Source organism: Lissotriton vulgaris, chromosome 6, assembly GCF_964263255.1.
Source record: "Lissotriton vulgaris chromosome 6, aLisVul1.2, whole genome shotgun sequence".
Classification (NCBI taxonomy): domain Eukaryota; kingdom Metazoa; phylum Chordata; class Amphibia; order Caudata; family Salamandridae; genus Lissotriton; species Lissotriton vulgaris.
Window position 1 is genome coordinate 370,889,749 of NC_141694.1, and position 14,500 is coordinate 370,904,248.

General features: G+C 44.3%; 1 protein-coding gene across 1 annotated transcript in view; it reads right to left on the reverse strand.

The window, feature by feature from the left end:
- TPO (thyroid peroxidase) overlaps window positions 1-14,500 on the reverse strand; it is a 945,924-nt gene that overhangs the window by 612,631 nt on the left and 318,793 nt on the right. Inside the window, exon 7 of the mRNA XM_086925200.1 lies at window positions 5,466-5,981. Within this exon, the coding sequence (XP_086781326.1) occupies window positions 5,466-5,981 (516 nt within the window). The remainder of the gene's footprint in view (window positions 1-5,465; window positions 5,982-14,500) is intronic.

Genomic DNA, 14,500 nt, shown 5'->3' on the forward strand with positions numbered 1-14,500 from the left:
ACAACACTTTCCCTATTGTTGTACTGATTGTATTGTGAAATTTAAGTTTAATTATTTTTTAATAGTTTAATGTTTCAATTTATTGTAGATTTTGGTTTTATATATTTTAAATCAGTAACATATATTGTTATTGTTTATACTGCTTTAAATGTATAACACAAATATACATGTATGAATTATTATGTGTATTTAATTTTCTATTAAGTTTATTTGTTAAATTGTATTAAAATGTATATTACATTTATTGTATTTTTAAAATTATATTTAATATTTTATATATTTAATATTTTATTTTTACATAATATTTTTAGCCTATATTTTTGTACTTTCCTGTTTAAGTATAGGCATCGATATTTTCGTTGTCTAAATTTTTAATTCAATATTTTTACATCGACAACTCTTTTGTGTCAGTGAACCCACAACATGCATTGTTACCTTCAAAAAGGACCTCAACCTCTTCCTATTTGACAGACACCTGGGTTAATCACACTCAACCATATTTGAGTACTCTAACCAGGAGACAAACTACCTTCAATTTATGTCCCCACCATCTTAATCAGTGTTTGAACCATGTACGTCCCTGTCAAATGGCTGCTTTTGTCCTGGTCGCAGCTACCAATGTGATATGTCTGAGTGTAAGTAGTATAACTGTATCTTGCAGTACCATTGTATCACGCTACTGTTGTAAAGCGCTCTGATGCCTTCGGGCCATGACCACACTATATAAAATTGCAAAAATAAAATAAAATACAAATAGACACCAATATGAAGACTTCTGACCTTGCACCTCAACCCCAATCAAATTACAGTTGCTGGCTTTGCTAGTAATAACATTGTTCAAAATCTTTTGCATTTTATAAAAAAGCCATAGAAATACAACAAGAACGTGATTGTGTGCAAAGCACAGCGGTATCCTTGGGTTAAATACCTCTCCATCGAATCACAAGATGACGGGTGCTACAACATCCACATTTTATGAGAGTGGGAAAACCGGATCCAATTTTAGTGTCTAAAAGTGTCTGGGCAAACACAATAAAATGATGAACAGAGCGCCGAAAAGTTTCAGACACTAACTCCCAGTCCAGGAACAGTCCAGCCCAACTTGCCAAGATAGCCCTCCCTTGACCAGAAACAAGCATCCTGGTACTGGTTCCGGTGTAACGCCCCTATTCAGCCAGGTTAGCTTGAACACAGTGGCAAAGTGAGCAAGGGACCCACGTCTGGCCATCTCCATCCAACATGGGGAGAAAAAAGCAAACACAATAGGATGATGGACAGAGTGCTGAAACTTTGAAGGCACTCACACTCAGTAATTGTTAGATCTAGGTTGAATCTGTCATTGTTCTTTTGCTCACTTTGCCACCCCTGTTTAGATCCAGCCATATGCAAAACAGTCTTAACCCTTCTCCTCTTGGGAACACACCAGTCCGAACTGCTAAGCCTGGTCGTCCCTAGACCGGAAGCAAGCATCCTGGAACTGGTTTCGTAGTAACATCCCTAATCAGTCAGGCCAACTTGAATCCAGTGGCAAGGTGAGCAGGGGACTTTCATATGGATATACCCTGCCAACCTAGGGCGAACAATACAAACACAATAAGATAATGTACAGAGCCCTGAAACTTTTCAGACACTCACCCTCAGTCACTATTAGATCTGGATTGATCCATCATTGTTCTTTTGCTCACTTCACCACCCCTGTTCAGACCTAGCCATATGCAAAGCAGTCTTGACCCTGCTTCTCATGGGAGCAGTCCAGCCCACACTGCCAAGCCAGTTCCTCCTCTGTATCAGAAACAAGCATCTGGGACCAGTTCTGGGGTATCCTCCCTCATCAGCCAGGATAGCTTAAATCCAGTGGCAAAGTTAGCAACGGTCTAGGAAAGTCAAGTGAGTATTTGGCGGAAGGCTACGTCCTGCTTCCATTCAGATCCCTTTCTATGGCCCCCGGAAGCACAGAACACTTCCATTGTCAGCCCACGGCCTACCTTGCCCCCTGATGCTCCCAACCTCCCATGCATCCTGCCTCCCAGACTTGCCCCTTGCTCACATTTACCACTGGATTAGTCCTGGAATGTGAATTAACATGCAGATTTGATCCCTGCAATTCTAGGTCTGCAAGTTATTGTTCAATCTAGAGAAAAAAACTGAAATAGCCAGATTTAGGTGTGGTAATATTGGTTAGAATTGTTGTTTCTGTCAAAAAAGTAAGCCCGCAATTAAAGATGCCCCACTTGTAATCACAGCCTAAGAGGCTTATCTCAGAGGGAAAGTTATGGCTTTAGGTACTTACCATATAATAAAGATTAAAACATGATTCCTTCCAAAAAATGTAAAGATAATTACACATCTAAATCAAGCCAAACATTCTTGCCAGGGCCAGAAATTCTGGAATATGGTTCCTTGAAATGTCAGACAATCTCCATATTTATTAAACTTTCTCTGAACACATCAAACAGTTTTTAATTGCCATTTGCCTTATTATATTTCTGTGGATGCAAATAGTCCCCACATTAACCCAAGCTTCTTTCCTGGCTCATGTTCCGACTCTTGACTGTCTCTCTGTACAGCGCCCTGACGTTTTATTCCTATGATCATTACACAAGGCACTTCAAAAGTTACTTCAGAATACCCCTCTCTATATTTCATTTCTATCAGTTAGAACTACTGCTGGTCCTTCTAAACCAAACTATCAATCAGTGCACGCCTGCTTTGTCAGAAGGTCCCTATTGTTTTTAACTGGATGAAAGAACCAGGTTCTCAAAACCAAAACACAAGTGAGCCACTGTTTTCTGTGTCAATCCGACCGTTAAATAATTTTGTTTGCTTTTGAGGAAAATACAAAAAATCCTATGCCATTTAGCACTATAGACACATCCAAAACATCAATCAATTATCATTCATAAAGGGCAACACTGTCACCCCAAGGGGTATCTCACCGCATAGAGTGCTGTGTCTCTGTTAAAAAAGCCAGGTCCTGAGTCTCTTTCTGAAGTCCACCAGGGAGGGTGTTTTTCAGAGGTGTATGGGCAGATAGTTTAAGGATTTGACAGTGAGGTAGGAGAGTGGCCACCACTACAGCTGTGACAGATGCAGGGTGTGTGTGCAAGGGCGAGTGAGGAAGAGCGCCATTGTCTGACAGGCTGATGTAAGTTCAGTTGTGGTTGATGTAGGATGGTCCTTGTTTGTGTAGGACTTTGTAGGCATGTGTGAGGGTCTTGAACTGGCATCTCTTCTGGATGGAAAATCAGTTGAGGTTTCCGAGGTGGGGGTGAAGTGGGACTATTTGGGGAGATCCACGAAGAGTCTGATTGCAGAGAACTATATGGTCTGGAGTCTTCTGTGGAACTGGTTGGAGAGAGTGGCATACAGGGTGTTGCTGTAGCCGATGTGGCTGATGATGAGGGCCTGAGTGATGGTCTTTCTTGTTTTGATTAGGAAGATTCTGCGGTGCATGTGAAGTATGTGGAAGCAGGAGGAGGCAACTGCGTTTACTTGTCGTTCAATGGTCAGTTGCCTGTCCAAGATGCTCACTAGGTTGTACACTTAGTCTGTTGGTGTGGAAGTAGATTGTAGATTGGCTGGCCACCAGCTGTGGGCCCAGGCAGAGGTGTTATTCCTGAAGATCAGTTCTTCTGACTTGTCGGAGTTCAGTCTGAGGCAGTTATCTCTCATTCAGCTGGATACGTTGGTCATGATGCTGGAGACATTCATTATGGCTCCGGAGGGGTCCTCAGTGAGCGAGGGGATTAGTTGAGTGTCATCTGCATAGGAGATTATGTTGATGCCAAGGGATCTAATGATGAATGTGAAGGAAGTCATCTAGCTGTTTTACAGGGTGGGGCTAAGATATGATCCTTGGGTTTTGCCGCGTATGATGTCCTTGATTGAGGAGCTGAAGCGTGTCAGCCGGATGCCCTGTATGCATCATGTAAGGAAGGAGGCAATCCACTTGAGGGCAGCTTGCTGTATGCTGATGCTATAGAGTCTGTTGAGGAGGATGTTGTGGGAGATGCTCGAGGAGGATGAGGGACACACTTTATCCATGATTGAGGATATTTCTGATGTCGTCTGTGGCAGCAATTAACACAGTTTCAGTGCTGTGTTTGGCCTGGAATCCCGACTGCGAGGTGTTTTCCGGAATTTCAATGAGCTGTTGGTTGATAACTTCCTCAAGTTCCTAGTCCAGATAGGGGAGCATGAGGGCAGAGGATGGGTGTTGCCCTAGAGTAGATGGAAGAAATGGTGGCTTTGGTCCGGGCAGTGAGCAGACACCAGGTGGTGATTTTTTGGGTGGTGTTCGCAGGTTGATGGAGATTGCTGAAGTTGAGGGTGGTGAGTTGGAGATCGGAGTTGTTGTAGATGGTAGCAATGTGCCTGTGAAAGTAGTCTGAGGGGGCATTGCAGCTCTGTTGGAGAATTCCTTGACTATTTCGAAGAGTTCCTTACTGTGGTTCGCTGTGGAGTCAATGCGGTTGGTTATGGCTGCTTTCTTATCTTCCTTTATGTGCCAGTAAAAGTTGTTGAGGGCTGTTTTGTGAGCGGCTCTGTCAGCAGAGTTCTTCGTAACACGTCATTACTTCTTGAAGCCCCAAGCAAAACTGAATTTTATTGTTTAACACTTCCCTCCCCTGGTACAATTACCATATTGGAGGGCTGGAGGCCTCTTTTTGCAATATCCCACACCGGTAGTTATGGCTCCCTTAGACAGCTGCATAACATTGATTTAATAAAGCCCTGGCCTTTGCTATTCAGATAGCATAAGTAAATAAATACCTATCTGACCTGATCAACAACTTTTTTGTGAGTATTGTGTCTCCCTCCTATTTTTTTTACATTACTCTAGAGCTTCCAAAAGCATTTTCCGAGAGCAGTTGCATCTTACTTCCGGCTTGAGTGTGAGGTATTTGCAAATATTTGAAATAAGAAATGTTTACTCACATTTTTCACAAATATCCTTTATCTATGAAGGAGCACGTCTGCTCCACAAAACGCTTTCTCTGATTAACTGTGTCTCCTTTCAAGCTCAGATGTAACTTTCTCAAGAAATTTCCAAAAGAAAGAGATGGTTGCTTTGAGGTAAAATAAAACAGTTTTTGGCTCAGAGAGCGTTTTTATGTGAGTGAACGTGTTTTACTCTTGGGGAGTCTCAAGTCAGTCTTCAGTCTGGAGTAGGAAGCAATTGCTCACCGAAATGGTTGTTGCGGGAGGCCTGCAATTTCAGGGATAAATCATACCAAAAAACAAAGGTGCAAATCACAGTTATGTCAAGAAAAATGTTCATGTCACATTGTACACATTGGATATTTGTTCAATTGAGAACCTTTTCACTGTGCCCAGCGCCTTATTACATTAAGATTTACATCAATATGTGACATTTCTGGCCTCCTCTACTTGCTGATTGAATGTACGAGGCATACAAATACATTTAGAAAGCAATGTGTAAGTTTAAGCAAAAGCCAACAGACCTGATGTAATGCACCCACAATTTTGCGAGCTTCTTGGTAAACAGTTTCAGAACTCCAATGTGGATTAAGGTTTTTCAGCTTTTTGGCCAGGCGGTTATGTTCTCGTAGCCATAGTGTATGTACAGCTGTCAATGAAATGACTTCACTAGATCTGCTGTCCCCAGCGAAAAAGCACTCTATTCTCTCAGATGCATTTGCACTAGGGTCTTGCGCGCAGGGGGATGGCACTTGATTCACAAAGGGCAAGTAGTCGCGGCCCTCATCTGAATATTGCTCATTTACTCTTAGAAGGCCTTCTGCACTTGTAAGATTTCTCAGCTTTTGCTCCAATGATGTAGTGCTTCCATATACTGTTGAAGCGTCGAGAAATGATGTCAGACCATTGAGTTGTTCTCTTGGGTTTCCTCCAGTAAGATTGCCAAACAGCATTCCTTGATTTCCTGTACCACAGGTTGGAGATGAACGGTAAAAAGGAAAACACCCCAGTTCTGGGGATCTGGTGTCTTCTGCAGGTATCTACATAGTCAGATATAAAAGATATAAAAACATGCACAATTAATTACCTAAACTAGTCACTCAAACAAAAGACTAAATGTCATTTTTCAAATGGCTAAATGAGAGATCCATCATCATCGTTTAGTTTTCCAAAGGGCTTAGTGATAATTAAAATATCAAAATACAGTTAAAATACAATTGCTCAGATGTTTTTATGATATCTGTAACTGTTGTGATGATGTGTGCAAATGATTACTTAAAGCCAATGTTTCCAGAAGCCCTGCAAGGTGTTCTATTATGTTGACGAGTTTGACCAATTGCTTCTGATGTTTGCTTTCCTAATGGTTAGTTCTGTAGTAAGAAGACGTTTCTATCAGTTTCTTCAGATTATATGTAACTCCTAAGAACAACATGATTCACCATCATTTACAGGTCAAAAAATGCTGAATGTTATTTGTGGGTGTTTATAGTAAACTTGACATGGTGGCCGAAGTAATGTTGCAGAAATACATGCAGGGACACTAGGACCTGCACACAAAGGATAGGTGGGAGGTGGAAGGGAAGCGGAAAAGGAGGAGTTAGGACGGGCAGTTAGGGACTAGGGAAAGAAGGAAGCAGACACATGTACACTAAAGCTCCCACAACATCACCTACTCAGAGTCAGTGTTGTCTGCCCTGTTACCACAGCACTACAGCTGGCGACGAAGGTGGTAGTTGGACCCTGCTGTGCACCTTCATGTTGTCGGTGGAGCGAAGTCGAGTGCCCTGCTGCCTGGGAGCTGCCTCTGCTGAGCTGTGTTGCCGCACCACCCGGACCTCGTCCTGAGCGTGTGCCCCTGCTCATTGCTGCATTTACTCAGACGCGACCCGGGAGTCTACCCCGGTCATGCAGAACCCCCACTGTGCTACCCTTCACATTGCTGTGTCAGGTTTTCATCCAGGCATGTTGCTGTCTGACCCGGCCCCGGTGGCTGCATCTGGTCACAGGTAGTTCCTGCTTGCCTGTTTTTGCTCACTGTGTGTGCTTGCTGGGCAGCCTACACACTGGTGCTGCTTCATGCCTAAGTTTCTGGCCTGAACTCCCGCAAGAAGTGAGCTCGGCCCGGCAGCCATCTTGAGATCAGACGCCTTGTTCAATCCTCTGCCAGACTTCCAGCGTGGCCATTTATAAGTCAGGCACCTGCAAGAGACTCATACAAAAAAAAGAAAATACAAGAAAGAGTAACAGACACATCTTTTATTTATTTCATTCAGGAAGGATATCACTGATATTGGTAATTGTGCTACCAAATGACATTTGCTGTGCATGTTGCATCTCTGGGTTCCTCGTCGCTCCTGTCCCCAGATACATGTGCTGCCATATTCTACTTTGCTGTGTTTGCGCCAGGTGACAGACGCTGTGGGTCTTCCTGTGGTCAGATAAATTCCTGTCGCCCGTACACACAATATGTCATCATGTCTTGATCTCTAAGTTCGAGACAACGCCATGATTCCGAGGGCAACAGTGCCTGGCGGGAGTCCCCTACATCATCATCGCAGACAGGAGGCTACAGACTTGCCATGTTGGGAGTCCCTTTTCTACACCCGCCAGAACCCCTGGCTCTCATATGCAGTGGAGGTATGGGCCTTCGCTGGCAGGAATGACTAGAAGACTTTGAGGACTTCATGAAAGGCTCCCATGTGTCTGATGAGGATCAACAACTCATTGTACTATGCAATTTAATTGGAAAAGACGTTGGTCATATTATAAAGGAACTTATGGCTGAGGTTGCATCTTGCATCCTCTTATCCGGATGTGCCTGAAGCACTAAACAAAACATTTCTGCACAAAAGAAACATTGATTATTAGCAATACACCTTCAATCTGGCATCCCAAGAAAAAGATGATTCCATGGGAGACATCATTACGCAAGAAAAAGATGAGTCCATGGGAGACATCATTACACAACTGAAACGATTAGCTCGCTACTGTGCATTTGACTCTTAAACCACTAAAGACGCTCTTCATCTGCGAATCATCGAAGGATGTCAGTCAGAGCCCTTACAGTGACGCCTTCTAAAGAAAAGTTACTCCCTCGAAATTGAAGAAATGAGGAGAGTCAATGATCAGGCCACAATGACAGACACTCTTCTGCAAATCAAAGATCATCGAGGTCCAAAGTCGTCGTCGCAGTCCCAGTCGGACTGATAAGAGACAGGAGAGCCAACTTAAATGTTATCGCTGTGGAAATGATTTTCCTCACAATGAGACATGTCCTGCAGTATGTCAATGATGTAGGAAGTGTGGCAGAGACAACCACTTTGAGAAAGTTTGCAGAGCGTCTCGCACAGACACTCACAGACAGTCAAGACAACCCAATACGCACCATCATGTCAAGGCAGTATGGGCCCACAGAGAAACTTCTACCAGTTCATCACGATCAAGCCTTCGCTGTCATGTTACCTAGAAAACGTGACATTCAGAATCTCAAGAGTAAAGGTCACTCTCACCCGTATCACAAGACAGTGACAAATTTGTCTGCATGGTCGCGGACCAGACAGGATGAAGAAATATCCGCGATTCTATCTTTAAATGGGCAAAGACAAGGCATCCCTCAACTACATTTCAGTCGTGGAATACAACAAAATGAATCCACAACCTCATCTGCACATAGCTGCTGTGCGAGTTTACACGTGGATGTTGAAGGAACCTCTCCCTTGTCTAGGGCAGCTCGCATTCATGTAATTGAAGGGCCTGAAGCAGACTGTCTCCTTAGGTTTCCCCCAGCGGAACAACTTCAACTAGTCGAAATACTATATTGAGTTGATGATGAACCTGACTGTGAGGAGGAGTAGGACGAGACCCATGGGGTGGCTCGGATGTACACCTCCGCCGTGCCACCACAGGAAGACCCAGAACACACTTGCGCTCTAGTCTCCGGATGACTGGAGGGGGCGGAGTCACGCCTAATAGCGGAAGTGAGGAGGATAAGAGGAGAGAAGGAGGAACACACGGGGTGCAGCATTGGAGGCAGGAGAGTCGAGCACCTGGAGGACAGAGAGGAGTATGGAACCCAAGAAGAAGGACGAGTGACCAGTGGAGGAGGAGTAGCGGACGGTGGAGGAACAGCAGAGGAGAGAGCGGAGAGGCAAGCAGGACCGGTGGAGGAGAGAGCGGGGAGCCGAGCAGGACCGGTGGAGGAGAGAGTGAGGAGCCGAGCAGGGGACGAGACGAGAGGGCCCAGGAGCCAGGAGAGTGTTCTGTACACCATTCACAAACCCAGTGGGCCAACGGAAGAAGGAGACGCCCCGGGTCCCTACGCCGCGGTCCAAGGAACGGGCCGTGGCTCCAGGCAAGTGCCATTACAAGGGGCATTTTGGTGGGGTGTGTGGGGAGGCGGGAGGTAGGGCACCTGAGGGGTGTGACTTGTGTTTTTATTCATTCCTCACCAACCCCCCCTCACATTAAGCGGTGACGGTAGCACATAACTAGGCAACAAGACACCTACTGACCCCGACCTTTGTACCCTCTTGTTTTTCCCTTCTGAGGCCCAGAGACCCTGGAACTTTAAACCAGGACCACAGACCATGTGACCATTACTGCACGACACGGAGAACTAGGGATCTGCCCATCTATCCACATAGACCCTGTTATACCTTTCTCTTGTTGCTGGCTAAGCATAAATAAAATAACTAACCAATACTATACCCTGTGGTTTTGTGTTCTTCACACCCATGTGACCCGGAACCCCTACACTGACATAGTTCACAAGTTTCCAAAATTATTCATTGGGCTCAGGAAGATGGCTCACTTTCAAGTTTGCGTGACACCCATAGCACAACATCACAGGAAAATTCCATTCCATCTTCAGCAGTCCGTGGAGGAGGAACTGCAAAATCTCCTCCGGGATGATATCATTGAGAGAATGTTGGGACCTACTCCTTGGGTATCTCCAGTGGTCATAGTACCAAAACAAGGATCACATGGCGAAGTACGTCTATGTGCTGATATGAGTGCACCCAATACCGCCATCGAAAGGAGAGGCACCCTGGACCTCATATCAGTGATATGATCACGTTGTCCAATGGGGTGCAAATCTTTTCCAAATTAGATCTTAATAAGGGTTATCACCAGCTTAAAATTCATGAAAAATTGAGATATTTCACCACGTTCTCGACTCACCAAGGTCTGTTCAGATACAAACGGCTCAGCTTTGGGGTTTCGCCTGCAGCTGAGATCTTTCAAGAAGTGATCAAAAGGGTCACTCACCACATTGCCAATATTCTCAACTACAGTGATGACATTCTCGTGTACGGAGCGAAGATACAAGAACATGACAAGGCACTGGACCGGGTACGTCATGCCCGCTTGGAAGCCAACCCGACACTAAATAAAGATAAAGGTGAATTCCAAAAATTAACATTGAAGTTCTTTGGACACATCTTCTCGGACACAGTATTGAGACGAGATCTTGAAAAGATAGCAGAGTTGAACAATACCCCTTGACCCCGAGATGCTAGGGATGTGTGCTCATTTCTAGGCATGGCAAACTACTGTGCATGTTATATCAAGTATAATGCCAGTCTCAGCTACCCCTTGCAAAAATTGACTAAACAAGGCCACCCCTTGCAATGGACACTAGAGGTGATCAAACGTTTTACTCAATCAAAACCTCTTTTTAGTCAGCAATAATCTAGTTTATTTCAATCCTCTGCGGAAAAATGAAATCACTGTAGATGCCATCCCTGTGGAAATTGGGGTTATACAGGCTCAGTATGAGAAGGACTGTGATGAACGTTACATTGTAGCATATGCCATTTGCATCTTGACAGACACAGAGAGAGCCTACTCCTAGCCCGAAAAGGAAAGTTTGGCAGTGGTCTGGGCCTGTGAGTATTTTCACATTTTCATCAATGGGAAACACTTTACTCTCATCACGGACCATCAGGCCCTGTTAACCATATTCAAAACCCCCATGAGCCAAAATGCCCAACAGAATAGAGCGCTGGGGTATCTGAGTACATGTACACAATTTCATTAAAAGACCGGAGGGAGGGATAATGTTAGGATCCGTATGTATTTACTGAAATCAAGATTCTCTCTGCATAATATTTGGAGAATCCTTATTGTCTACAAACCTGGAAAAGCAGCAAATCCAGCTGACTATATGTCCCGACATCCTAAGTCATCCTCAAAAACGAACCTGTCATTAGCAGAGGAGAACATAAACTTTGTTGTGGCGCAAGCAAAACCACCCACAGTCCCTCTGGAGGCCATTCTGGAAGCCACTAATGAGGATGCCACCCTACAAAATGTGAAACATCGCATTCAGACAAACAGCTGAAGACATATGGAAGAGTCTGTACAGAATAAACAGGTTGACAGTAATAACTGACCTCTTTTCGACACGTGAAGGACGAATTGTCCATTACCTCCAACTAAGAGATAAAACAATCATCATTCCAAAACAGCTGCTCCAAGGAGTTGTCAACTTAGCACATAAAGGGCACAGAGGTATTGTGGCCATGAAGAGAGTGCTGCGTGAACGGGTCTGGTTCTCCTCTCTTTAAAAGATGGTTGAAATCACACTAAAAGACTGCCTTCAGTGTCAGTTAGCTAGTCGAGAAGAGCCACCTGCACCTCTACAAATGTCGGACCTGCCAGAGGGCGTCTGGCAACATGTTGCAGTAGACTTCTTAGGCCTGATACAATCAGGCAAATACATTCTGGTCGTAATGGATGAATACTCCCGCTTTCCAATTGTGCACCTCATATCATCAACTAAAGCTGCCATCCCTTTACCCGTGTTGGTGTAGTATAGCTTATAGGTCCATTGTCGACATTTGCTAAGTTAGCATGAGCTTCGCTGCCATGAGACTGATTTTGCGCATGACTCTGCATGCATTTTGCAAGCCTTAGTTTGTGCTCTTTTGACATGAGAACTGTCTACCTTGCATGTTCTCTGCTGTGCTCTGACGTTTAGTCTGCACACTATGTTCAAGGTCGAACAACAATGCCCCTTGTTATTCCGTTCTGGTCAGGCCCTAGCACCTAACATAACATACTACACACATCTGCACTATTGGAAATTGTGTGCTTTAATATTGCAAACTAAACGGGTTTTCACACACTTGGAGAGAGACCTTTCCGAAGAGAAGAGCTGTGCTTGTCCTGCGATGTGAACATTGCATCCAGGCCTTGAGGTATGGGGGTCTGCTGACAAAGCCCAGATGAATTCTTTTTTATAATAAACTATCTCTTGTCACAGGGAGGGGGGTTAGGTCGTTTAGCCCTTTTCCACAGTTTTTTCTAACATGATATCCCTGTGTGTATTCTATGGTATTGTGACAATGCTGACTATATTATCTTAATGCATTTTGCTGCCAGTATTGGTACCTGTACTGCACCATAGAACGTGCTAGTTGAAATAAACATTTTAAACTATACCTCGTCTCTGATTGCTCGCATTGTTGACAAGTATGAGTGAGTGAGCGAAAGAGTGTCTGGCTCCCGTGATTTCCAAGCTAGAGTGACATGTTCTAGGTTGTCTATTCATTGATAGCTTCGCTGTAGATGGAGAACGAATAAGACACTATAGGTAATTCACAGGAAATCTTCTAAGCGTGATTTCCTGTGAATTAATAGTTTCTATCACACCTATGTCCATCTCTTGCCTTTGTGTTTCTACCTCTGTCACGTTGAATACTGAGTGCTGCTTTGCTATGTAGCTCCCTGTATCTCCCCCCCCCCCCCCTCATTTGTAGATTAGGCTACCTGAATTGGAGCTGTGAATCAATTTAACTATCTAGACTATCCAATGCGGCATATCTATTTCTGGTAGGTACATCTGAGATATCCATCTGTAGAGGCTGAATTGGGTGACCAATCTCATTAATGTATTCATTATGCCTCAGATTTAAGAGGGGACAAAAAGTCCAGTGGAACAATATATATTTGCAAAGACAATGTAGGGGCTGAGGGGAGCTGATTTAGCAGATCACCTGCTATTTGTGACTTGTCAAAGTTAAATACTATGCAATCACCCTCTATTGTTTTTGTTGTCTGGCCTACCCATGATACACTTCTGACCATAATCAGATGATTCTGTATGAGGTGACCAGATCTCATAAACATGGTTATCCAATGCAGAGCCTTATCCATAAGTTGCACTGTAGATTCCTGTTGGTTTGAGTTTAAAAGCAGAACGTTCACCATTATTAGAAAAAGATTGCAAGCAGCAGGTGATAGATTTAAATGCTGTAATGCTTTCTTCTTCCCCTGGACATCCTTATAATTTATCTGTTGTGTATCACTTTGGACCCTTTCTCAATCTACTTTTACCCCCTAACTCTTGGCTGGTACCCAAACCTGTGATCCCTACAGGTGTTGGTGCTGTGCTTAAGAACTCTTCCCTATTGTCTGTATTGCATATTTTGGGCAATCTCTGTGTTGGATCACCGGACAGAATAAATCTGACCTTCCTTGATAACTAGAGGCTAGTTACTGTGGATGGTGTGGTCCTGTCCAAGGGTGAGGGACTACTGAAGGATTCATGAGTGGTGGCTTAAAATGCTTGGATTGTATCATAGGACCTTCTCTATTTGAAGTCAGAGAGCAACTCCTGTAATGTTTGCTCAATTGCAGCTAAACGCTGAGTAATGGGTAGTAACAACTGGGCAAACTTGTCACATATTTTTTCAGATATTTCTGCCCAGGCCATGATAGGAAATGATATGTCAATGAGTTGGTCTTGTGTTTTGGGATTGGGATGCATCAATAAAGACTTTCTCACTCTTTTTGATGAAGTCAGTGGGAGGTCTTTGCTAGCACCCCTTTTCTGTTTAATGATACCGTAATTTGTCCTATTTATGGCACAGATGGTAGCGCTTGTTTTTATCTGACTAGGAAGGAATGGATCAGGGATACTATCTTTTTTTATAAAAAAAAAAATGTAGTATTTGCAGGAAAAAAAAGAGGAAAAGAAAGCAAAAATTATACAGGCGACAATCCGCAATTAACCCCACACAGGGGGTGCTGGAGAACGCTCCCTCAAAGGAGGCAAGGGGAGGCAGCATAGAGTAACGATAAGTTGCAGGCTCCAGAGTCAATGCTCGCCAGGGAGCAGAAAGAGAAATAGGCTCAAACCCCTTCTTGGTCAGCCGACCGGCAATAGTCTTGCAATGAGGAGCGGCAACCCCAACTGGGGAACAGTGCTACAGAAGACTCAAACAGCTGTCCATCTCCGTAGGCTAAGCGGTGTCACAACAGGTAATAACCAACAAACCCAACTATGCCCCCCCCCAGTCTCCCCTCCCACCCACCCCCCCCCCTCCCCTAGGTGGTGGCGACAATCCACACATGCACTCCAAGATCTCATTCAAACCATCCGTTTAAATCTGGAAAAGGTGAAGAGCACGAAACGCGGAAGGGCAGACCGCAAAGGGCAGGCCTCGAGATGGAAAGTGGACCAGAGGGCCCCATCGGAACAAGACATTTTTAAAATTGCCCAAAAATATGTCCGACATTCTCTCCATGTCAGTAATCGCCATAGTCTCGCGTG